This window comes from Drosophila santomea, chromosome 3L (assembly GCF_016746245.2).
Source record: "Drosophila santomea strain STO CAGO 1482 chromosome 3L, Prin_Dsan_1.1, whole genome shotgun sequence".
Lineage (NCBI taxonomy): Eukaryota > Metazoa > Arthropoda > Insecta > Diptera > Drosophilidae > Drosophila > Drosophila santomea.
In genome coordinates this window covers 21403158-21429909 of record NC_053018.2, presented here as the reverse complement: position 1 = coordinate 21429909, position 26752 = coordinate 21403158, and the positions used below count along the sequence as shown (strand labels likewise).

The 26752-nt window shown below is 41.3% G+C and overlaps 2 protein-coding genes across 3 annotated transcripts; both read right to left on the bottom strand.

The window, feature by feature from the left end:
- Nucleotides 1–1533: 1533 nt before the first annotated feature.
- On the bottom strand, nt 1534–25686 carry LOC120449405. The gene is made up of 4 exons (XM_039631858.2): nt 25031–25686; nt 7505–7610; nt 5190–5489; nt 1534–3563 (listed from the first exon to the last, which is right to left on the bottom strand). The coding sequence occupies exons 2-4, from the start codon at nt 7508–7510 to the stop codon at nt 2439–2441; spliced, it is 1431 nt and encodes a 476-aa protein (XP_039487792.1). The 5' UTR covers nt 7511–7610; nt 25031–25686; the 3' UTR covers nt 1534–2438.
- On the bottom strand, nt 16409–17708 carry LOC120449406 (accessory gland protein Acp76A). 2 transcript variants are annotated; one of them, XM_039631860.1, is made up of 3 exons: nt 17626–17698; nt 16714–17547; nt 16409–16613 (listed from the first exon to the last, which is right to left on the bottom strand). In XM_039631860.1, the coding sequence occupies exons 1-3, from the start codon at nt 17681–17683 to the stop codon at nt 16495–16497; spliced, it is 1011 nt and encodes a 336-aa protein (XP_039487794.1). In that variant the 5' UTR covers nt 17684–17698; the 3' UTR covers nt 16409–16494. The 2 variants fall into 2 exon arrangements, with proteins under 2 accessions (XP_039487794.1, XP_039487793.1); XM_039631859.1 differs by having other exon boundaries at nt 16714–17708.
- Nucleotides 25687–26752: the final 1066 nt, after the last annotated feature.

Sequence of the window (26752 nt, the reverse complement as noted above, 5' to 3'; positions counted from 1 at the left end):
AAATTAAGCAGTTAAGAATATTTCATATGCTAAAATGTTTTTTTATGTTTAAAGACGGGCAATGTTCTGCTGGAAATGTTCTCCTTCTTGTTGAAGGAAGAATTTTTTATAAATTAACGAACTTAACTCCATAATTCAATTTATATCCATAATTTGATTCAAATTGTCTTAATTTGATTTCATCAGGAGCATTTATTTTCTCAGGTATTTCCCTTTTTCTTGTGCAGAAAAGGGCAGCTCTCGATAAGTCACCATTATCCTTATTATCTTCGATCCTTCTGAGCCACGTCACTCTTAATTAGTTATCTGCAATTTCCGAAAGCCAGAGGTAATTCGAGACATAAATGCGATGCTGAAAATGTAACATTTTTAATTTAATGTTCGGCGAGGCCAGTGGGAAAAGTAACGGAAGGGAAGCGAAACACAAATGGAATGGTTTATTTGAAAATATCTTCGTTTTTATTGTTGCACGTTTCAACTTACTTCAGTTACGGTTACAGTTGGTTTTTCATTTCTTTCCATTCTGGTTTTGTGACATTTAATATGCATTTTTATTTAACCATAGTTGGTTGCACACCAATCGTAATGAAAAAGGAGAGGTCATAAAACTATGCATAAATATTGATGAATGCCATCGACAAATATAGAAATAATTTATGCAAGAAAGGGAAGGAATAACTTATACTTATGCAACAAAATATGTATCCCTTAGCCAGCTTTAATATTAATATCGTATATTTAACTTTACATTTAGTATATAATTCTTTACTCTACATAAAATGTGTCTGCTTCTTTTTGCACATTTTAGGTTCTTTGGTAGGCCAAGCTCGTAGAGGAAATAGGAAAAAAGCTCTGAGAGATAAAGAGGTTTCTTCAAAAGGTTTATTTCATTTTTATTTTTATTCGTATAGGAAAGTAAGGCAGCAATTTATGAAGAATTTGTTAGTCGGGGCTCGTTCGTTAATCTTTTGAATATTTTGAACTATTTTCACTAGAGGAAAGTAAGGCAGCAAGTTAAGAGTAGAGAGTTTGTGTTGGTATTTCAGCAAGTGCTTTGTCACATTTAAGCCGCTTAGATATAAATTTATAAACACCCATATACAGATATATAATGCATGTATACATATATGTACATATATATTTGCTTGTATAACTATATATAGCTACCATAAATATGTTAATTAAATATGCCTGGATTTCCATATATATCATATCTTCTACATATATCATCTAGCCGTTTAACAACTCAGTACAAATTCATCTTGTTTGTAGTTTCCTATTCGCCTGCCAATTTCCTGATCCTTAATTCTAAAGCCAATTATATAACTCTAACATGGTGTTTTGGATCTTGTGAGGAGTGGTTAAAAAATCGGTTTAGCACAATTATAAAACAATAACCAGTTTACGGGGCTTTCAATTGACTTAGGATCTTTCATTTACAAGCGAATACAATTTTTAGAATTATACAAAATGAGTTTAAAAAAATAATTAAAATCAACTTAAGAACTGAAATTCAGATGGAAAAATAGAATGTATATAACAATGCCTTAAAAAACCAAATGCTCATTTAAAACTGTAACTTTTTTTCTAAAGTAATTTAAAATAATGCCATAAAATGAGGTTTAAATCATATGCATGTCCTCTCAGTTTCCTCCACCAATTTTATTTTTCATTCAAAAAAGTTATCTACTGGAAAATTATTTGGACTACAGCATCGCATAAGCAGTTTCTTTTTCCAAGCAGCTGCCAATTTCTAAATTCGTTTTTAAGAAGAGAACAAAATTAAGCGATTATTAATGTAATTTGTAGTTCGATTAAAATTAGTTAGGCACTTCAACTGCAAACAATGAAACTGGATTTGGATTTCCATTCAAAAATCTTCGCTAAATAGGAGCCTAGGAAATGCGAGCTGCGATTTTATATTTATAAAAAATATTATTCATAAGTATATTATAAATTTGATGAAACTCTGGCAAGCCTCTTGAAGCTGTTTTTACTAAGTGTTTAAGCCTTTTATTTATTTTATTAACTTACATGCACATGTTCCACCCTTGTTTTTCTCTGTTGCTTTTCTTTTGTGGAAAAATTAGCTTTCATTTATCACAAAAATGTCACTGGTCGGCCATTTTTTACCAAAACGAAATGGTTTTCGTAGGTACTTTTCAAGCAAATATGTAATATTATTAAACGTTTTTCTTTATTAATCCTTTCCGAGTTGGCGACCAGTGTTCTTATGTCTGTTCAAACGATCTTCCCGAAGATCACTCGAAGTCGGCCTCACGTAGACCCCATTTTCTCCTGAACCCCGACATGTGCTTGCCCAGACTGCGGCCCGCCGACGAGATGATGGAGGACCCCTCCGATGTGGACCCCTCCTCCGCTCCGTAGTTGGCCTGATATGTGACTGGGAGCTCTGGCGACGGGGCCAGGAGCAAACCTCACGTCCTCACGAACTTGTAGACGATGAGGAACACCATGAAGGACAGGGCCACCAGGACGACGGCGGTGACCACCTTGGCGCAGGTATTTAGACCGGACTCATGGGGATTCAGGGGCCGTGAGCTGGTGTGCGTAGCCGACCTCCGCCGTTTGGTGGCCAGGCCACGGGCCAGAGCCGGGAAAGCCAATGACTGGGTGAAGGTGAGCTTGTGTATGGACTCACTGAGGCTGTAGGGACCCACGGAACCGCGGGCAGCGGCCCTCAAGAGCACGTACTCCAGGTCCAGGGCATCGAACAAGGAGTAGCGAGCGGTCATCGTGGAGGACCTGCGCCTGCCGTCGTGCCGGGAGTCCCGTTCCCGATCGGATTGCGGCTGCAGCCAGGGATCGGAGACGCGCTGCTGGACGCCCGCCGCGCCCACAGCGTAGGCGGAGCCGGAGGAGGAGCCACAGGTCGTGTTCGCACCACCCGCACCACCGGCACCGCCCAGGCTGACCGCGGCCACGGATGTCAGCGACGACGTCGTCGACGAGGAGGCCGAGCACAGCCGCAGGTTGGTGGCCAGTCCATTGTCGTGGAACTCGTTGGCGTCCTCGATGGAGGTTTGGTCCGGAGAGGTTTGTGCCCTCTCCAGGGCGGCCGCATGCTTCATCCGCAGGGCGAACAGCCGGGCGTGGTCCGGATGCAGCAGGGCGCTCGACTTCCTCCGTCCGTTTCCACTGGGCACCACGCAAATGCTGTTTCGCATGCTCCTGCGGCCCAGCGACAAATTGGGTGATCCCTGGGTGGGCGTGCTGGTGGGCGACACATGGCAGGATCCGCCGCCCGTCTGGCCCAGCGGCAGGTTGTGAACCCCCGGTGGAGCTATGAAGGCGTTCGGCGAGGGCGAGGCCTGCACCGAGTCGATGCCGGAGTCGCCGGCGTGCAGGGTATCACAGTACAGAGAACTCCGCCGGTCCGTGGATAAGCTGAGGTGGTTGCTGCTCCTCCTGGCGTTCAGACTCAGGTTGGTGCTCCCGATACTGCCACTTCCGCTGGCCACGGCCGTCGGACTGCTGACACTCGTCTCCACAATGGCCGGGAACACGAAGGACTGGCCATCCGCCTCGCCGCGCGGCGAATCCTGCAAGAGTCCAGATCACATATGAGATAGGCTTTATTTGCATCCTGGAAGGGATCATTCAGGGAGTTACGTAGGGGATTCGGGGAGCTTTCAAGCCGGTTCTCAAGTGCAGTGTGGGATTCGCTGCTTTTTCGGAAAGAGTGGTATATTCTCAGAGGTGACTTGGTTAGTTAGGTGGTTCAAAAACGTATTTCGGTGGTGGGGCTTGCCTTTTTATACAGGGAAAAGTGTTGTGTCGTGGGATTTAATTATACAAGGTGATTTTGGGGTGGGTGAGCTTGGGTTGGTCGACAAGAGTGTGTTAAAGGCCAATGAATTTCAAAGTAAGCTTAATTTAGTTTGAACTTCAATATAAGAGGTGTATTTAAGAATTTTGTTAAATTGTGTACTTTCAAGTATTTTGTTTGCAAATTCCAATAAATAATTACATATTTATTCAAAATACAGCAAAATGGCAGCTACACGAACATTCTCTTAGCTATTGTCGACCAGCCCTAGCAAAAATGGTGCATGAAAAACCAAATAAAATTTAGCGAAAGAATTCCCAATAAAATTACATGAGTATCGAATTCTAGGTTAAAAAGACGTGTAGAATACACAAAATAACCTCAACAAGAAGGGAACTGTGGTCAGATTTATACAGTTAGTAGTCAAAAACGAATGGAGCTCGTTGGAGGCTCCTTCAAAATAGTTAATCGAGGCATGCAAAAATCTATGTAATTAGTAGTTACGAGTAGCATATATGTATAAGATAGAGAGTAGAGAAGAAGTGGAGCAGACTAGAGAGACTGGAAAAAGAGGAACTGAATGGAAATCATACCCGCTGACCCTCGGGGCCGCTGTTTCGACGCAACTGAACGAAGCCCTCCTGGCGCAGGAGCGGCTACCACAGCAGACCAGCAATCAAAACCGAACCGGAATCGGAATCAGAATCAGAATCAGAACCAGAGTCAGAACCAAAACCAATCCAATCCGAAACCATATCCATAGCCAAACCAAGCCAAATCAAACCGAACCAAACCAAAACCATAACCGAACCAAACACGCAACGCACACACAGGGGGATATGTATGTTTTTTAGGCGGGTGTTGGTGTTTGGAGGTGGTGGTGTTTGGTGGTGGTGGTGTTGGGGTTTTTTGGTGGTGTAGGTGGGGTTTGGTGGTGTTGGTGTAGTGGGAAGAAATAGAGAGTCGGAGAAACGAATTAACGCAAAAACGCACCACTGGCCACAGCATAAAAACCGCTCGCTGGCGAGAGATTCATAAAAAATAAAACTAAAAAGCCCCAAGTTTCAAAGCTGTTGCGGTTGCTTTTTCCCAAAACACATATATTGGTCTACATTTTCTTTGCCACACTATATTTCGCATGTGGGAAAACAACACGTTCCAAAACAACTTTATGTGGGAGTTTCAATGTTTTGAAATATTTTAATATTTTGCCAAATTCTAAGGATTCTTCATTTATAAAGTTAAATTTTCGAAATAGATAAAAACATCGATTGTATACTGAGTTAAGTTGGGTGATTTCAAAACTGTATAAAATTTAATAAAATATCCGGAACTAGGAACGTGTTTTTTCGCCACTGCGAGCTGGAAACCAAATCAAAAAGGGGAGACAAGGACCTACCTGGCTGGGCCACACCTGCAAAAGTGGCAGCGAGCAGGAGGGCTTGTTGTTGCCGGACTGCCCAAGAGACGGCGCCCCCGCTCCGGATGCAGTGGCTCCGCCGGCCGAGGAGGAGGTGCCCGATCCCTGCGACAGGCTGGTGTAGTGCAGGTGGTTGAATCTCTGGGCATCGCTGCTGCCGCCGGCACTGGACGCCTTCGTCCTCGTGGGACTCTCATAGCCATTGGAGTCCTCCGAGGATGTGGTCTTGGGGGAGCGCCAGAATCGCTTCAGGCGCAGCTCGCGCCTTTTTTCTTGTTTCTGCAAGTGGAAACGCGGATTGAATTAAATAATTGGCTTTTCAACAATTTCTCCACGTTTGGGTGTTCATTAGTGTGGTTTGCACGGCTGGCATCATTGGGAAATCAACTCTTTTTGGATGTACACAAAACTTGTTTGCACGAGAGCACTTCACCTGAGGTATTTTTGCAATGTATTATTTCGGCTCCGTTTTCCTCTGATAATTAAAAATCCAATTAAATAAATACATTTAATTTAAAAGAATTGACCGCTTATTAACCGAATTAAATGGGGCAATAATGCACAATAACTAATTATTATTCCTCTTCTATATTATTCCGCTTTATATTACATGTGTTTATTAATTATTAATTTTCGTCATTGTTCTGCGTTATGTTTTGAAAAGTACTAGCTTCCTCATATTTACAAGCGAATAAATAAAATATTCCAATTAGTTGAATAAATGAAAGGCATTAATTGGCGTGGTTCATAAAGTTCGTCAGATTAATAAGTGTCATATAATATTCTGGTGCGGAAAATCAAGAGCTTGTCATGACAAAAAAATGCATGCCAGCTTTAGTTATTTGCAGAATTATTTTGAATATGCCTGATAAAAAATTTAGTTATAATCTATTGGTGTATAGGTTAGGTAGCGGTATTGTTGTTAATGAAAAAGGTAGTAGATGTATTAAAATACGTGGCTGGTGTGGAGATTAGTTCTTACTGTTCTAGAAACAAAATTAGGGTTACATGATTTTACTCTCTAAAAATATTTAAATTCCACTTTACTTTTCACTTCTAATAATCACTTTGGTGGCACGGAAAATGTGCATAATTTAATTACTCAACGATTTGCAGCTCTCGCTGTTTATGCGAGGCATTTCCGGCTCAAAGTTCCAATAATTTAGAAACTCTGCTGCTAATTTAAAATTAATTGACCGCAACAGGTACTCTGGTCACGGAGTAATTTAATTTTAGCCCTCGCGTGGGAGACCCCTCGCTTTGACATTTTCGTGCAGTGCCGATAAATATTTGCGTTGGCGAAATGCAGCGTCCCTTTGTACAGAACCGTTTTCCATTTGAAGCGTCGCCATCATGATGATCATCATCGACCGACCTCGTATGCCCACGGCCAAATTCGCGAATTATTTTTTCAATTTAAACTGTAGCACTTGCCCCTTGTTTGAGCTCACCGAGTGTGTCTGTATTAAAAAGGCTTGTGTGTTGTTTTCCGCTGACAAATGGCAACTACCGTGCCACAACAGCAGAATCAACCGCCAGGAGCCACCTGAGACGTGACTTGGCCGCCGCCATGTTGCATTTGGCGATAAGCCGCAGTCGCTAGAAGCCATTGTTTGCCATTGTTTGTCGCCGATGTGTGCCATTCGGTGTTCTCTATTCGCTGTTTGGCGTTCAGTTCGGTGCTCCACGTGCTCTACTCCCATGGGGCACCCAGCATGTGGCTAGGGTGATTCTTGTACAAATGTGCCATATTGCAACTTATAGGCAAGCCCTATTTCAGAAAGCGGCGTATTTTAAAGTCCTGACGGCACTTTTCTGAACTTATACTTCTCTTAATTTAAATGGTTCAGGCTTATACGAAATATGTTTGTATTTTGTAACCTTTAAGCCCTTATTTAAACGAGAGGCAATTTACCTTGCTGGGTATATCACGCATACGCACTGTAGCCATAAACGGTATAAATGGTGTTTTTAAAGAATTTAATATGTATCGTGGCTGGCTAATCGAACCAAACAAAAAACTTTTGTGCAAGTCCAATTTACAATTAATATGTGTTTCGCAAAAAATTCTGCATATTTATGTTATTGTTATTTATTTGCATATGTTATTTTGTGAGCAATGCATGCGGGTTGGAAAATAATAATATAAATCAAATTATGAAAACTTTTCTGCAATAAAATCCAACAAGTTTTGAATATAAGTTTAAGTTCTTAAAAATAAAAACATAATTTGTTCAGGTTTAAGTGTTTATAAGCAGGTGCACCCTAACCCTCGAAGTCGGCACGTATTTTACCTGCATATTTTTTGAATATCAAATCCGTTTTATGTGTTTGGTGTTTCATCCCCAGTCCGTTGTGGCGCAAGACGAAAATCGATGGAAAACTGCACAGGCATAAATTCTGCAATGGGAAAACAGAGGAAACGAGTCAGAGAAAAGGATAAATCAAGCGGTCTAGCAGCAGCAAATGCAGCGTTTCTTTTGACCTCAGAGACCCCATGCCAGCACACCAGATGTCCTGGCTCCCAATTCGTTTCTGCAAAGGAGACGGATCGGATTCACGGCGTGCCGGAAACAGGTTTCAATTGCTTCACCTGGTACAAGCAAACAGGGAATTTTAAAATGCAGCCTTTCAATTCGATTTTAGCTTGCTGGAAGGAAACATCAGAGCAGGAAACTGTCGCACATTAACACGCTGGCAAGGACAAAGGCGATGGCGACGACGCCATTAGTGCTTGACAAGGACATTTCGAACAATCGCATTCACCCATGTATTCATGTGTGTGTGTGTGTGTGTGTGAGTGTGAGTGTGTGTGTGTGGCAACCGCAATATGAAGAACCGACCCCCTTCCCATTCATGGTGGTCAAGTTGAAGGATATTCTGTTGGTGCCACGATGGATGAATGCTTTTGCGACGCCTGCGAGCATAAATCAGTCGCCGGACACGGACACGATTCCGGGGTCTCCACGGAACCCCCTCCGGAACCTCAAGGACCCTCCTCGGATCCATGCTGCCCCATGTTGCCCCAGCTGCGGTGGAAGGTCCGATAATTAGTTTGAGCAATTCAATTCGTTACTTTGAATTAAGTTCGCCTTGCGGATCGCATCACTTGCTGTTGGCTGATGGCTGTTGTTGACACTCTAAAGTGCTGGTAAATGCTGGTAAATGCTGGTAAATGTCTCCGGAGTGCGATAATTTAGTGTTTGCGGCCTTACTTAAACGGCAAAGTGATAAATTAGTGTGCCACGGATTTATTTATGGCTGCTGAAGGGCAACCTTGATTTTTCGCTTTAATGGGATAGTGTATTGTGAGTTCTCTATAAAACGGTGTTCCTTTTCATTTACTTTTTTGATATACTCTTTGATAGAAATCAAAGATTTAAATGAGCCTCTTTATTAGGTTTTGTGACCAAAAGTTGTTGCAGGCTTTTCCCATTTTCCCTATAATTTTGTTGATTGCCTCAAGGATGCCGAAAAATGCGTGTCCCACCAGTGACCGTTTCCAACAGCCACAACAATCCGACCACTCACAAACATATAGACAAACAGGGACATCTGAGCCGATTCCCAGCCCCGCGCCACTCCGATTGCTTGTTGCACATAGCCGTCGCTCCGGCAAGGACAACACGTGGGTTGCCTCAACCTAACGACATTCACGTTTGTTTTTTGTCCCAGCGACTTGAACTCGAACTCGGTTGGAAAAAGTTTGCCGTGGTGGTGGAGCTGGCCTTCGGCCTTCGACCCGCACACCTTGTCAATCGATGTCAACACACGAGTGCGACGGTCTCATTGCCATTGTCAAGGCCCCGGACAGTCAAGTTGCACTATATAGCTATATCCTATAGCACGATTCCAATACTCGTAGACGAGTATATGCACTGGCTGCCTTGTCGGCCCTCAACTGCCCGTCTGCGATTCCGAATCGCCATTGCATATCAAGTAATTCCCAGACATAAATCGTCGACGGTTGGCTGGCTTGCTCGTTTTCCTGCATAAATATTTCAAAGGAGATGGCGGCGTGAAGTGAATTAAAAGGCCAAAAACGCACACTGAAATTAAACTACGTTTTTCTTCTAGCAAGTATTGTGTTGGTTTTTGCGCAATATGTCTATCTCAAATTACTTAGACAAGCAGGAAAATAAATTTGAAATACATTAACCGGTTTTTACGCTTGAAAAACAATTGTTATTTGCTTGAACAATAAATAAATTGCATCTGTTGTATCCTTGGTCAATTGCACTTTGAACTCCAATTTAGATTGCTTTGTTTTTCTGGCAGGACCAGTGCTCATCTCAAATTTCAATAACATCTCGCCTCCGGTTATCCTCGAGCTGGCTAGTTTTCATAGTGCCGTTTTTAAGCCCCCCCCCTGTCCACAGATGATAATGTCCTTATCCATTTGCTGTCAAGCGTCCTTGGAGCGTGTCATGGCATAAAGTGGGCATCTTCGAGGGGCTGGGAGAGGACAGGAGCAGAGACTGCTCCTCCATCACGACAGCAATTATACAAATGGCAGTTGGCGCGCGTCCTTCCCCCAATTTTACTTTGCCCCTCTAGATTTACTCGCTTAACTCTCTTTTTGTGTTGAGCGTGACCAAAATTTTTAAATTGAAATAAATTTGCCTGCTTGTGTTTCGGCAGTGTCCTTGTTGTCCTTGCTGGCTCCTTCTCATATCTATATAGTATCGTTATCGTGTTTGCTTAACGTGTTTTCCTTGCCCCGTTTTTGTACAATTCCACTACAATTCGCTGCTGTTGCATAGCTCGCTTTTTTCTGCTATTTGAATTATAAACAAATTTGGCTGCCCGAGGCCAGTTCCCTGCACGGTCTAATGTCAGGGGTCAGGGCCAGGCCCAGACACGTCTGTGTGAGTGTAAGGACACGGCCGCTTTATCGCCCGCTTCCTGACAAATATTGACAGCTCAGCCAAAGACAGACGTTGCCACCAGCCAGCTAAATCATATTTAATTAGCAGCAATTTGGGCAATTGTTATAAATGCCGAAATGTGCGCCTCTTGTCCGGCACAGTGGGGCAATTTCCGAGAGTGGCCAGCCCCTTTAAAGGTTTAAAAAAATATATTGGGACACTTCCTGATTCCCTTTCAGTATGATCATTTAAATTAGGTAAGTATATCAATGTAAATAAAATCCGTTAAAACGCTTTACTGAAATGCTGGGTATTCTTTCGGTATTGCATGACAAGCTCATTGAGCGAACTTATAGTTTTATTGAACAATAGTCTTCTTCAAAATACTAAGTAAGTACTAAAATACTTCTTAACTATCAATTTGTTTCTAAATTATGAGAATAAAAATATTTTTCATATATTTTTTTTAATGAAGACAAAGAGGGAAGACCAAAGAGTCTGGTTGGCCTAGATGAGGAAGTTCCTCCATTACGAAGGCCACTACAACTTCAACACTAAAAGAAAATCCAGACAAAAGCAATTTAAATTTTATTACACACCATTTAGTCAAAGTGCCAGGACTCGGCTGGTGAGTAAGTGTGTGGTGGAAATTATTTATGTAGCCCGTGCTGCCAACAATGTGTTTTTGTCCGGGCTGCGGACCTTTTCTTGGTTTTTTGGCTGCGGCACTAAACTTTCATGTGTAAAATGTTATAGAATACTTTGTCGGGCAAACTGAGTCGTTTACCTCTCGATGGGAACTTTTCTACGATTTTTTGTGCGAGTCGTTCAACTCTCATTGAAGTCGAGCCATTGTTTTTGGCACAGGAGTACTTGAATTATGGCCAGCTGGACCCTAATGGATTCCCAGCTGCGTTTTTCAGAAAGGGTTCAGTGCTTGTCAGCCTGTTCGTTGACCTAGTCGTGAAAGTGCTGGGATATGGGTATGGGATTAAGAAACTTGTTTGGGGTACTTATTAGCTGCTAAGAACCGCTCGTACCCTCATTTATAAGGCTTCTTTATGGGACCAGTTAACCCCAGTCCGAATTTATTTGGCTTACGCACAGCTTTACACATTGCCTTTGACAACTGAAATGGGTTAAGAGTACCCTAACTCGATCATGATTTGGCAGAGATTGTTGACAAACGCAAAACACTTGATTGCATTAGTCACGCTTCATTTGGCTCTGTAAACGTTCTTTGTTGTTAGTTTCTTACAAAGAATTAACTTACATGCTTACTAGAGGTCATTATTCTTTCTAAGAGTGTGTATCTAACAAATTCACATGTGTAGGTCTAATGAATACCTAGAATTATTTGCAGAAGAAATATAAGAACAAGTACTTTTTATATTAACTAAATGTTTTTATTGCGAAAAGCAATGAGTTCGCTTTAATAAATTAACTAAAATTTATTTGTTGAATTTCATTTGCGAAAATGAGTTTGTGGCTTTCATTGATTTTTTTCCATCGTTGTGTATTTGGCTGCGCTTCAAAGTTCGCACATTTTAAAACTTGTTCTCAGACTTCCTTCAGTTTTCCGCAGCTTTCCCGAACAGTTTCTCAGAAAAGGGAAGCCAATGGATGAAAAATCGTTCCACTCAATTGAGCACCAACTCATCTGGCAGCTCATCTGAGTTTCATTTCATCCCCACTCCATTCCCCATTCAACACTCGGGTTCCTCGGCAGCTTTTTCTTTGACTTTCTGCCTCTTGGCGGCTGTTTTATGCAAAAGCAATTAACTCAACTTTTATTTTTCACCTTCACAGGTATTTCCTCCCAAGACGGAACTTGCATAAAATCGCGAGGGCAGCGAAATGAAAAAGGGATGTCCGAAAACTGACCCATCCTCCCGGATTTTTGTTGTTACTCGATTTCGCTTATGGCATGTTTGCCGAATTAACAATTTAGCACATTTTACGGTCGGAACGTGACATTCCGCTGCCTATGAGCAATCTGCTTCTGGAGGACTGTATCTGCATCCGAATCGCATCGCTAGCTTTTTGTGTCCGGCGAGGGTTTGCCGTTCTTTGTTGACCGCATTTATCGCTTTCCACTTTCGAAAATCCACTTTGTTTTCGGAATAACAGCTGTTGTTTAGAATAACCTTTGTACGGGTTTTCCTGCGATCCAATATTTAACTGAATTCGAAATGCTACTTCCTAACACTCTTCAGGAGGCGACTGGAATTTACAACGGAGAGGCAGATGGAACTGTTCACAATGAATAAGAAGTCTCATAAGAAACATTAGCAAGTTAAAAAGAAACCCAAAAAATACAGAAATTGAACAAATAGTTGAGTTCACTGAAAATATATTTTTTTAGCTGCCACTCTTTTCTAGGACACAACACAATATTTTTTTAGAGCATACAAAATTCATTGGGTCTCAATGCTTTCGGTTTCAATAGGTGGAAGGTGGAAGCCCTCGTCCATTCTGTCATTGTATTCGTGGCCGTGTACTTGTAACTGCGCTTGTATGGGTGTTATTGTCTACGTGGCAAAACTTCCGCTGCGGTTTTGGCTGCTGCGGTGGTTTTGGCCGCTTCGGTGGCTGCGGCAGCCGGAAGTACCAAACACTTTCCGGTCACGCAGTCGCAAGGACTCTCCGCTCCTCTCGCCAAAATAAAATAAATGGAAAAAGAGGGGAAGAAGAGAAAGTCTCGAGCAGTCACTTAAGCTTGAGTGTTGTTGTGCGCCAACCATTTTGTGGCCACAACAATAACAATGGGGCCAACAATGGGGGCAACTCAATTTCTATGCGTAGCACAACGCGACTTTTCGCAGGGCGAAACTTTCGCCAGGGAGCAGCCACAAATTGTCGGGCGAACCAAATTTGCCAGACCGCTTCTAGTTCAGCATTTGAAATGTGCCAAATAAGTTTATAATTGAAAAGAACTAGCAGCCGAAGTCGATGGCCGCAAAGTGTGGGAGCACACATTAAGTAAACAAATGCGGAACGAACTCTTCTACAAGAAGTGATTTAAAGCTCCAATATTAAATATGAAATAAATTTATGTGTTCCTTAACTTATTTCTGTTAGCTGCCTTGAAATCGTAGCTGTGTAGCTGTTTACTCAAATTTAGTGAAGAGTAAAAAACCCTATTTAAGTTTCCCGAGCAGAGAAAACCGAATCAACATGTGCACCTACTATAAACTGCGAGTAATGACTCCCCTGACTTACGCACACAAATCATTATCGATTATAATCGAAGTCAGGTGTATAACGAGCGTATTCGATTTAGTGCCCAGTCCATTAGTTAAACAGCCTGGTCTCGCCACGAACCTGACCACCCTTCCTTTGTGTCCCGGTGTTAATAGGCCAAAAGTCAATGTGTTAAATGAGCTGTGGGGTGGATATGCTGGCGAGGAAATCGGGGGTTCTCTGAACTGCTAGAGTTGGCGATGGTTCAGAGTCATGTGAAAAATCCAAACTAAATCTGGCAGAGACAAAGGAGAACTTTGCCATACAGGTGAGAGTCAACAGTTGAACGAGGGTCGCTTACAAGGTTTTATTTGGATGGGATTTTCGTAGAAGTATATTGACACCTCCCTGGATATTAGACAAAGTTCCCACATTTTACATCGAATTAACCTTGATGTTTATTCTGTCACATTTCGGACATTACATACGTTTGGTACTTCTTACACTTTTGCAGAGGGTATATTGATTTTAGGCAGAAGTACTGCAGTGAAAATCGAAAAATAAATAGCGAAATTGTACTTATTGTTATTGTAAGCAATATATCATTGTGCATGTACTTTTTATAAAATCGGACGACTGTATAATTCAGGTGCTATAGAAACCGTTGAAAACTAATTGATAATTAAGTACCATAAAGTGTTCTTATTCGCTGTACATCACTTCTGTTTTTTATATATAATTATTACAAGGCTGTGTGAGCTTCGTTTCTTGACTTATGTGATAATGCATCGAAATTATTAGCAAAGTGTTTGTTTTAGTAGCTATACCCGTAAAATTCATTTAATGCTAATGCCTAGATAAAGATTTTCCGATATTCAACCCCCGTGAACGTTTGCCATTTCTTATGCGCTTGCCGGTTATCGTTTTTATGCCCTTTTCTGCCATGTCCCCACAACAAACAATGGGTTTGGTTTATGCCGTTTTGACACGCTAGTACACATCCTCATTTCCTTCTGCGTTTTGCCATTTGACTCGAACGGCAGGCAGTTATAATCTAAGGAATTGTTACCAAAATCCATTTGCCATATTGCCAGCTGCAAGAGGAGCTGGCTGAATAACTTGCACTCAAGTGCACATTGCCTCCATCATGATCATCCTCATCCTCATCCTCATCGACGTCGATGTTTGGCATTCAATTCAATTAAGTGAGTTTAACTTTTGTGCAGAGGAGGAGCAAGAAAAAGCCAAGGATAAAGTTGAAGTGCGAGAACAAAGGGAGCGATTCTATGAGAAGTAGCAGTATCCGTTCGTTGTCTGCCTTATAATTGTTTCCATTTGTTCTCATCAAAGTTTTCCGATTCGTGGGTTATTTGACTTTTCTCACGACTTTTACTTTGTGTTCGTTCCACTTTGAAACAATTATTTAGGTGAGAGTTTCCACGCTTACTGGGAACTTGCCACGGCTTCTACCAGTTGTTTAATATAAATCAATAATTTCAAACTTTCCATCAAGAATATTGTAAACTTCTACTTTGGGTAAATTAACAAAGATAACGTTCTGCTTTCACCACTTGTCACAAGAACTTTATAGTGAACTTATAGTAAAACAAATGCAACGCTCGAAGCTAAAAACTTTGAAGCGCTTTTCTGGCCAGCAATATTTTTAAAGTTTCCGATTCAAAAGGTCGGTTCTAACGAGCTTCGATGCAGAGAACATTCTTTTTGAATTCAAAATAAATTTAAAAAATGAATTATGCTCTTATGTAGACTGGTTAGTTTTTTTTAGAAAATGTGCCTTGTTTGAGGCGGGGATTGGTGATTATACGGATGTACTATAAAGGAAACCACTGTTTTCATAGTTTCCTACATTTTCCCCGTAGTTTGTGGCAGATATCTGACCTTTCCCGTAGCTGAGCCAATCTGAATTGATCCACCTTTTTAATGCTTTTCTTGTGTCATCCACGACCCTTGGCTCTGGAATCGCTGCGCATTCCGGTGGTGGCGAGTCACTGTCGCTGCACTCTGTTGCATTTTATAAGCTGTACGTGTCAGCAATCACCCCGGGAAAAATAGCACTTGCCATGACCGGGAACTCCTGCTGGCCATGTGAGTCGTAGGCGCCATCGGTTTTTATTATAACCTATGAACGCACTTGGTGCATGCAAGTTTGTTGTGATTGTACGGCCAACGGGGCGTATGAGCAATGTCACGTTGTGTAACAACTTAAAAAACCCGCAAATTGGGGTAGTTTTTTCTGGGTTAATTGTTCTCTGATGAGCCATGAACCGTGTGTTGTATTGTTTTACTAATTTATAAATGCTCCTGTTATTCGGCAGTTCTTGTCCATTAACCCATCAATTGTGAAAGACCCCCTACAAAGAGAAACATTGCTTTTTGCGTTTGCCAATTGAGAGCCCATTAAGTTATAAAATATACTTAGCTACTTGCATTTAAAAATATGCTCTTAAAGTCTTACGGTTTGGACTTATGTGTTATTTACACCAAAGTAAAACCACTTTTTTAAATTCACGGTTTAATAGTTGGAGAGAAACGGTTGAATAAGGAGGAACTTGAATAATTTATTGCGACACTGGATACCTGTGTTTATTCGACCTTAAAACCAGTGACAGCTAACCCGAAATCAAAGCGGTGTGTTGCAGCTCAGGAGACCGACCGGGAGGTCGTGGTAGTGGTACTTTCCACATCCTTAATGCCGTGCATTTCGAGTCCTGCAGAGCGAACGGCACTTAGAGGGCTACCGTCGATGTCTTTGAGGTGGTAGCATACCGCTGGGTTGGTGGGAAATCAGCGTCGGTTTCCGGTGCCCCAGTCTTATAATTTATGCAATTGCAGCTTGCGAGGAGGGTCGCCACTCGGCTGCCATGATGCAATTGTCAGCATTTGGCTTCGGTGGCACCGCAATCGCGAGTAATTGTGGAATGCCACGGGGCACCAAACACACAAAGCAGAAAAAAAATTAAAAAGGGAACAGGAGCTGAAAAACAACGTTGATGCTGATGTTTTGTGGCCTCAATTTGCTTAAACAGGCAATTAATATGCGCGGCAACGTTGTAAACAATGCCATCGGGGAATTTGCGGGATAAGCCCGCACCAACCTTCTGACTAATGGCCGAAATAAACTCAGTGTTGTGCGGCTCCTGCTTGGATTAATTCGAGTTAATTTAATTTACAACTCAGCTGACATTTCACTGTGAATTTCCGCAGCCGCACTGTCAAATCGACTCCATGCGACCGACCATGTAAATGGTGGTCTGATCCTTGATTACGAACACAAAACCCCGGTTCACATATAGGACTCGATCGTCGAAGTCGGAGCCCACATCTATAGTCACTGAAATGACAGTTTTGAAATTAGTTTTTCAGCTACTTATGTTGATCGAACGATCTTGTCAAGATTAGTTTAAGAAGGCGCACTTCCGAAGCTAACTTACTTAACACCCGATTTTGATCCACATCCAGGGAATTATACTGCTTAAAACTCGCAGCATTTGACTTAGATTTGATATCCCCGTTGGTAAACAACCTCTTGATGCCCAAAGCTTTCAGCGCCGAATTAAGATCTAAAGTTTCGTGGACTTTAAATTTTGGCAGGAATAGATGCGTCTTCTCCGCTTCTCGCAACTTAATGTTCAAAATTTTGTCCAGGTTTTGCAGTATTTGCTGGGTGGAATAACGTGGCCTGGGCAGCAATACCAGCATTCCGATATCGGTGTTAGAAAATGGGACCATAACACCGCGAACTTGATCCTCGTTGAAGAACTCCATCGGTGCTTCGATGTATATCATTTCGACCTTATAGACAAAGGGTTTTCTGTTTGGTCGTATATAGCTAAATAACCTATTTGTCATCGCCTTTTCTCGGTGTTTCCACACACATGAATATGACATTCCTTGAACAGCCACAACTCGAGTGGAGTTGCTTATATCCTTCTTGCCAAATAGATTGAATCCAGCCTTGTTAATGGATTTATTTAACCAGTTCTTGATCTCTTCCGTTGAGCTGTGGCCGCCGGAGAACGTCATATTTTTCACCTCCACGCCGAGATTTTCGCTAATTTGCGTAATATTCTGTGATGCATTGTAATCACCGGAAAAATAAATTCGATTTGCCAAAGTAAATTTTTCCTTAACAGCCTTTTCCCGAGCTTCACCGAAAAAGGACAAGATCTCCTCTTGATGAAGACCGTTTAATCCAAGGGCCTTTTCCAACTGGTGGTCCTTGATATTATCCTTGCTCAGATAAAGGAGTGCGAGAGCCTGGTGAACTGCAAATGGAGAGAACACAAAGTTCCGGGACAATCGACCTCTGCTCAGTTGCTTTATCAAATTAATTTCGAAATCACTTGCATGCAAATGGTTTACTAGGAAGAGCAGGAAACAAATTAAAATGCGTTTGACCATTTCGGTTGTAAAAATGTAACTAATATCTTCTATATGCGGTCGATTCACAAATGGCGAAATTTTAGTTTCCACATTATATGGAAAAAAGACCGGACTAGTTAATGCCTATGTCTCAGTCTATCTGTAACAATCGATTTCTATTATCATATTAGTAGATCACTTTTACAAATTCAATGCTTATTGGAAGTGTTCAGATTCCTAAAATTTGGTTCTCAACTTCCAAACCCGTAAAATCACGTTGTATTTAAATATATTTACTTTAAAACGAAAATTTCAAAGCAGGGGTGTCATTAGTGTGTATACAACTAAATGGCTAACCATTTTTCTATAGATCATTTATTCATGGATATATAATAATACTATGAAATTTGAATTTACACAGAGCTGAAATTCGTTGACATTAGTAAATATGGTTAAGTCATTTAATGGTGATTCAATGGTACACGGACATATTCCCTTCCTGAAAAGTGCTTTGGATATTTTACATTTATCTACACCCATGGTTCCAACTGGAACCAAACGTATCTTTAAGCATTAAAGATAAGCACTAAGCAGAAATGGCAACCAATTATGCTTCGTTTAAAGTTGCTGCGCTGCAGAAGACAAAAATCGTTAATCTGCTCAGAGTAACTATCTTTTTTAAATGTAATATCTAACATGAGCAAGTACTGCTTCTATAGCTCAAAGGTCTTAGTGGGGAAGCTATTTTCATACACAATCCATGACAACTATTAGATAACCAACTTAGGTTAATATACATAAAAAACAAACTAAAAGGACTTTGCCTTTATAAGCCCCATAAAACTATGTAGAGAACTACAATGTCAGCACCCAAGGCAATATTAGCTGAAATGAATACTCCAAAAATATGCTATACAATTAATTAGAACAGCAATGTGGGTTTTGCTACAGAGAAATGAGCATTCGGTGCATTCTGCAAAAAGTTTCTTTTTTGGTTACAGAAAGAACATAGATGCCTTAAGCCCAACTAAACCCAATAACATATGCAGTATCTTAAGAATAAATAAAATAATAAATAAACATCAGCTCATGACTACTTTAATGTCATAACTTTTATTGCAGCACTACTAAGTACTGCAAATTTTATGAATGCAATAAGCATTGCTGTTATTCAAGCCAATGTTAGTCAATGTAGGGAGCATTTTCTTATTGGAGCAGCGATAAATTATGATAATAAAATCTGTTAAAAATTGCAGACAAACCTGACCCAGTGTCGTTTATGATAGGAAACACAGCCAGGTTTCATAATTATGTTTACACCATCTATACAGCAACGCTTTTCACTTCCGTTTCCCCTACAACCCGCCGAGTTAACCAAGTGCACTTTTATATCCGAGCTTAGCTCGTGGCATAAAACGTTTGAGCGCTCATTGCATTTTAATGGCGTTTTACAGCGCTGATCTTCCACGACAGCGAGCAGCGGGGCGAGGGGGCAAGTTGAATTGGCAGCGGGTGGCAAGTCGATTTAGATATGCTGCCATGCAACGCCCACATGGAGCTGCATGTGAGCCTTGCACACTTAGCGGAAAATTTACAAGTCCCCATATAAGGGAAGACATGTAATCAAGAGTCGGTTGTGCACGCAATTTCAAGATACGGCTTTAAGGCAATATTAATATTATAAATATAATATTATAAATTAAAAAAACATAAGTGTTACCATTACCAACAAATTCATACAATTGTAGAACAATTTTAGTAACGTATAATTCAATAATTTAATTAAAAACGACTTTGACACCAGGATTTGATTTCGATTGCAGTGCATAGCCGTTTTCCTAAGCGGTTGCCACTTTATTGTGCCATCGTCTGTTTATCCCCGTCGCCGCCATTTGCTCTGGGTCTTCCTTGGGCTGCTCACCTAGACGAGAACTCGCCAAAGGCGGCGGGAATCTTGCCAGCGGGGCGGGAGGTGCTAAGGATCCAGGAACCAGGAGCGAGGACGAGACACAGGCTCTGGCTTTGCCGCTCTGTGTGTGGCATGTCAGTCAGCACTTACACTAATTTCCAGTTATTTGCATGCAAAATTACCTGCCACCGACAGAAGCTACGGCAATAGAAACAGGAGCAACACTAACCAACACCATCGCAAACAGGCCCAGCCGACACCAACAACCATGATAGCTCTGTATACACTTGAAGAAATAGATGTGTGATCTTAAAAAACCACGATAATAGATATTTATACGTTATGATTTCTTAAACTTGTATTGCTAAGAATGAAAAGGTTTCCAGGCTTATGAGCGGAAAATCAAAATATTCCAGATGAACAAAATGCCAACGCTGGACAACGTTGCGGATGCGTAATTTATGTTCTACGAGCCTTTAGCCTACATGTCGTTTAATAGATTAGATTACACCTGTTATGCACGATGTTTTTCGAGTGCTCTTCGTGTCCATCAGCCAATTAAAAGGAGAAAATTATGTTAATTTTGAGGGCCCTCGACTGCAGTGTCATTTATCATTTGGCCCCGATTTCCAGTCCGAAGAGCTCATTACACCTCCAACCCAGAGTGGAGCCCGAAATCCACCTCCGTTCCTTCGCTGCCAACTTAATGCCCGTGATTGGCATTTGCCACTACGCCTACGCTTGACGGCAATTTTTATTTATTTGCCGTGCAGCAGGAGCGAGAAAATATTGTGTGGGCGTGAGCACATGTACAGCTCACATGCAACACCGCCCACTTACCCACTTACCCACTCACCTACTCAGAAACACCCACACACTGGAGCGCGGTCCTCAGCGAGGACATCAATAATTTATATAGGAATTTGATAAATTATTTCGTACGACAGTCCGCTGCTGCCGCAACTAAATAAGTTAATTTGTCATGGGCAAGCCCAACAAAAATTCGTTCAGACATGTAAATTGTCTCGATGGGGCTTTGCCTACAGCTCTTGGTTGAGCTTTGATAGGGAATACATAATAAATTTGTTATTAATGGTGTATACATGTGTACGTTCCTGTGCTCTTCAAGCGGAGGGATGAGCGTCAGCAAGTTGTGCTGGTAATGAAATATGATCTTACTCCTCTGCTACATGATTTTAGCTTTATCTTTATTATCATAATACAGGATTTTAGCTTCCTTAAACCATAACCAATTAAAAATACTTACAGAACTTAAGGATTAGCAAGTATAGAAGAGAAATCATAAACTGGAAGCGCAATTTGTTTAACTAAAGGACATGACATAAATATGAAACATATATATATATACTATACATAACATACTTGTAGATATGAATTTAATATGTAGCCAGCTAAAGATTTTTAACAGCTGTACTTTTTCTATACACCTTTTCCAGTCCATCTCTGGAGCAACCCGATATATGTTACAAAGGTTAAGCGTAACGGACTTCTACCACTTAATCCCTTGGCCAGGTTCAATTGCAGGTTAAACAACTCAATTCGCCCCGTAGAAGCTATCGGATATAAACAGGCGATTGCTCGAGCCATAGTGACCCCATGACCAAACAAAGGATACGGGCTCTAGGCACAGGACAATCAATGCAACTTCATGCGACCAGATAGCACTAAACAGAAACAGCAAAAGCAAGGGCGACAAACTGAAAAACAACAATTTAATTAAAAATTTATAAGCGTGTCGTTGTCTTGGCAAACAAGCAGCCAAACAAAGCAACAAACTGTTGCTGCGACACCCACACGAAGGCAAGCACCAACACAATCGCAGAAAGGGGTGGGCTAAGGGCCAGCGGAAACGGAGCTCTAGTGCGCCCCCTGGCGGTGGGAGGCGACAGCACACATGAGCAAACCGGAAATGGCCTGATACCATTGTTCTTGCCATCTGCCGCCATTTTCCGCCCCTTCTCCCTGTCATTTGGACTCGGCTCATTTGCTTTCGAGTTCCTAGCTTTGTTTATACTTCTGCGGGCTAATTACTGGAACTGAAGCTACACTCTGAGCACCCATTGAGCTTAATTAGCACGAAAAAGTTTTTCAGCCGCAGCGACATAATTGAAATGTTTACGTATTGTTTTGTAGTTGGTTCCCCCGCTGGTGTTTGCTTTGCGTTTGCTGCAAAAAAGTTGTATGCTCCTCATTCATTTCAATTAAATCGCAATTTCGTTAGATCATAATTCTATGCATATTTCGTAAGTAGCTCCAACTTCCGCTTGGCCTTGGGCTTTGTTGTGGTTATCCTTTATGCTCATTATAAAAGCGAGGATTTTCCCTAAGCCAGTCGACGTTGTCTGTGTGCGTGAGTTCTGTTCTGGCTGCGTAATTTATGGCCGCAGCCCTGGTCATAATCTCATCGTATAGAACTCTCCTGAGTTGGCTATTTATAAGTGAAGCTTGGTCGACCTTCATAGATAATGTACGACTTCAATGGGCGGCGGTGGTGCGTTGATTGATGGTAAACGCGTACTTAGGGCCTATATCCTGATTAAGTACATATGCAAAGTACAATGTCTTGGCATATACTTGCAAAATGTTGAAAATTAATTTAAAAAAAAATGTTATATGAATTTTTGTTCTTGTTTTATGTAAAATCTTCTAATTAAATCTACAAAAAAATAATTTAACAGTTCCTTTTAAATTAATTCCTCGCTGAAGTAGTTTGGCTAAACATCTTCAAATGCCTGAAAACAGACTAAACTTTCTTCTCCTTCAGCTAATTTTATTCAGCATGCGCCACTTATTTACCTCCACCCACTTTATCACGACCCCCATAATTTTCTCTGTAGCGTCCTGAGTAGCATATTTTTTGGCGCCCGCTGTGGGGCGGAACAATTGCGTGGTTTACATTTCAATATCAGGAGCGTCTGTTAGACTCTTAAAAGCTTTGCCAATTGTTGAATATTTTACATTTTTTTATTAGCTTTGTGTGTTTACCAATTGTCGGAAAAGGTTGTTCTGCTTGTTTGTGCACCATACACCCGTATATGGTATATATCCGACCAGTTCATTCGGGGCATTAAGTGTGCCGCCGTTTGCTCGCCTTTTTCCCTGATGTTTATTTTTTGTGATAATTTCTCATTAAAAGGAACGCAGAGAGTTGCGTTTATAATATATTTGTTTTTTTTCTGCCTCCTGGCCCCGTTTTTAATGGACACGGACCGTTGATTTTAACGTCTCGTGCCAGTTGGCGTTGTTGTTTTTGCATGGCCGGGCTTTCTTCCTTTTTTCACAAATTAGTCGCACGAACATTTTGCCGCTTTGCTGCCGCTGCTTTGGAAAATTGTTTGCAACATGCAAAGCCTCGGCCACAAAATAGGCCGACAGAAAGCCCATAGCCAAACCCAGATCCTCGGCAGACCTCGATGCTTTCGAGTAAAACAAATATGCAAGCGGGTCGCATTAACGACGGCAGCCTGAAAATTAAGGCTACCCGAACTATCTTTATAGTAGAATATAGTTTACTGGCTTGGGACCACAAATGGATAACAAGTATATTGTTAGCGGGCATTGCTGAACCATTCTTTTTATACTCTTTACACAACCCAAGATATCTTTTTACTAACATTTAATTAGAAACCACATAAAAAAAAAATGTTCTAACCATATTTTAAACTGGATAGACGAAAATCGCTAGGAGTCCTTGAGCTGAGCTGTGTTTGACTATTGTTTACTGCAAAATTGTTTAACCCCAAACCGATTTATGATTTGCGTTTTAGATTTTCATATTTTCTTTCAGTGCACCCAGATTATGTTGCTTTCAGTATCGCGTAGCCATCTCATACTATGAGAAAGGACCAGAAAGCAGGGACCAGGAATGCTCCTGTCAGCATTCTTTGGTGGCATTCCAGCCAGACTGACAAATACACAAAGCGACATGCCACACTCGGGCTCTTCTCCAAAATACACTTTTTCGTCCTTCGACGTGCATGCCACGCTTTTTGCCTCCCTGCGGCTGCTTACACGAAATGAATATGGATATCCTTTTAATTACAACTCCATGGCCCGCACAAAGCCTTCCACATTCTTTCCGCGGCTCCAGTTATTTATTCCTGCAGCTATTTTTGGCCAAAAGATTCGACGTGTTTTGGTATCAGATTTCCCCGTGTCTACTACGCCAATCGGAGTGACAAGAATGGAATCCTATCTTCTCGGGATGTTCACGTCTGCCTTATGGATTTACATGCCACAATGGAAGCCGATTTATGTTCATGGGTGGCGGACTTTGAATGTGTATTCAAATGAAAGCTGTTGAATGCTAATATTTATTTGTTGTCTGTTATCACGGTATTTTTTGTGGGTGGTCGTAAAGGTTTTGGGGCTTTTGTACTTATGTAAATCCCACTTCAACGAAAAACCGATTAAATTGTTGACACAATTTTTTCTTACTTGTTTATATAAACTGTTAACTTAAAGAGGACATAGTATAACACTACTGAACCTAAATTGTTAAAATAGAGCTTGATTTATATGTTATAAGTAATTTGGGAATTTGACCATAATTAATAAACATTTTAAATAATGCTTAAATTTTGCTGATCATTAAAATAATATAAAACAATGGGCAGATAGCTGGCTTAAGTCATTCAAAACCATATAAGCTATAAAACAAAAAGCAAATGTTAATCCCCCATTTAAATCACTTTGAAGCTCCTAAGTGGAAAATCTCCAGCTATTTGCCTATCCTCAACTCCATTAAGCTCATCAAAGAACATTTCTGGCTAATCCTCCATTAAACTACTGCTTGTTTACCGGCAATACAGATTATTATTTCATTATCCGGGGTACAGCACAACAGAGATAAATTAAGAGCGTTGAGAGGAGCTGAGCAGATTTCGTCCTGCCGAATGGAATCCTCAGCAAGCACATATGTATGTAATTCCATGAAAAATACGGCGGCTGAAAGGTACGAGAAATGGAATATTCTCATACATATGGCTCCTGTACGCGTGGGCAAGTAAAAAACAAAAGCAATGGCCGTTGGCTTTGACATGTTCATCTTTTGCTCGGATGAGCTGCTCCGCCTCTCCGGGATGCTTAAATATGTACATATTGCCCTGCATATTTTATAAACTCCACGTGCTTTTTCAGACAACACTTACTCACCAGCACACGCCGGCACAGAAACCCCAAAGAACACGGATACCAACTTGCAATTCGCGTTAGCTAACTCGATAATATTGATTGGTTGGGAGGAGCCGGGGAACGGCAGGGGAGATGCCTGGTAGACCGTTGAGGAAGAAATACAAATTTGCGATTGCAGGATCAATTGTTGTATGAATTCAATAATAGCACTGCCTTATAATACAAATAAAAGAATAAAATGTAAAATCGACATCACTGTTGAACAAAACATGGATTCTGGGTCGACAGAGGGTCAGTGGCGGTAATGTGGGACATCAACTTACCATTTCGCAGGATCCACCATAGCCAGCTTCAGTTCCGTGGTCCTTGCCATCGCGATAATCCTTTGCCCGCCTCTCGCTGCTTTGGGGCGTTTTAAAACGCGCGCGTTTATTTGGATTTTCACCTGCTTTGTGTTTTTGGGTGTGTGGTTGTGTACTTGACAAATTGTTATGGCTGTTGTTTGCTTGTTAGTTGCAGGTTGCTTGCTTATTTTTACACTTTTCCCAGCTCACTTCGGGGATGCTGATAAATGGCCCTTTGGTTGATCATTTCACATATGCATTAGAGGCTCCATTTTTGTATATTACCGCGACACATTGCCGAGGTAATGTGATTTCTTCCGTGCACTGGATAAATATTTAATACTTTAATTTTCGAGCGCAGCAAGTGAGCAAATGAAAACGGGACGAGGAAGGGGAAGGGGAAACTTCGCCCGCTTGGCCATTTAGGGCGACTTTCGCAGCAGATCCATTCGCATTATCAGCTTAACCCTATTTCGCCCTCCGCCCTCCGCCCTTAGCCCACCGACCACGCCCCCTTGGCTGCAAAGTGTCTCAAGTGCGCCATTAGGCGTTTGTTAATGGCCTTTTACCGTTTTGCTGCTCATCTCTAAGCGCCATGCAACAAGACACTCAGAAAAAAATGTACATATTCCGGTTAAATGTTATACGCGCGCCACTTTGCCATTCATTTGGTACATTTCGCAATTAAATGTTTTACTTTGATTTTAAAGTATAATTATTGTCCAAATTAAGGATTTTTAATAATAAAGCACACAGAACACGAAATATTGAAAAAAAGTTGTCCAATCTTTAGGATTAATAAGGTTATTATTTCCAATACATTTTTGTTTGTTCATTTTTATACAAATGTCAAGTTCGAGGCGAACGTATCTCGTTTCCGGGATTTTAATGCCTATTTTTTGTCGGTGTGCAAGAACGTTGTAAACTCATTTAATATGCTTAATGACGTCATGTGTGCGCTGTTTTTAAGTAGCCCCCCTTTTCGAATGTGTGTGTGCTGGCCCCACCCTGCATGCGACAATTCTCTGTTCAGTGTTATTGTCACTGGCGATGTTGCTGCTTTTTGCTGGGTTTTTGTTTTAGGGGCACTCCTCTTTTGTAGATTCTCAGCCTTCATTGTTGCGTTGGTCATTTGAAATGCAGATGGCCTTGGACGGCTTAGCCCCTGGCTCCACTTTGAATGCTCCGCCCAAAATAGTCTCGCTAAACTCTTAACAAAACTGCGAATAGTTGTGTGAATGGCGATGGCGGCACAGCCTGGGGGAAATCTCTCTAACTTAGCCATAGAATTTCCGAGTCAAAGGAGCCCAGAGTCAAACGGAGCTCATTGTTCCTTTTAACTTTTTGGATTCTGACCTCGAATCAAAGCTGATTTGGCAGTTTTCTCCCAGCTCGCATGCTAACAAAGCAATGGGAGGCGGAAGTCTTTAACGGCACGAGTTTCGTCAATTAAAAAAAAAAATGTTTTCATTAATGTGTATTGTGAGTGCTGCCCAATTTATAAAACACTTATGTGTTTTGATAAAAATTAAAAAAAATGTAGTTTCAATATTTGAAATTTTGAATAAACTGAAGAAATTGTTTAGCTCAAGAGTCTTTGAAGTAAATATATCTTTTAAATTGTGCGAAATAATTTGAATACATCTGTCTTGAACAAATGGTTCTCATGACTTCCGTGTAACATGTACTTCTAGTTAATGG

Excerpts from the sequence above, each read along its gene's own strand:
- LOC120449405 (XM_039631858.2), bottom strand. Across the intron at positions 3,564-5,189 it reads TGCAGGTGTGGCCCAGCCAG|GATTCGCCGCGCGGCGAGGC; the intron begins GTAGGTCCTTGT and ends GGACTCTTGCAG.
- LOC120449406 (XM_039631859.1), bottom strand. The coding sequence starts at position 17,683 with ATGGTCAAACGCATTTTAATTTGTTTCCTGCTCTTCCTAGTAAACCAT. Across the intron at positions 16,614-16,713 it reads GGATCAAAATCGGGTGTTAA|TGACTATAGATGTGGGCTCC; the intron begins GTAAGTTAGCTT and ends CTGTCATTTCAG.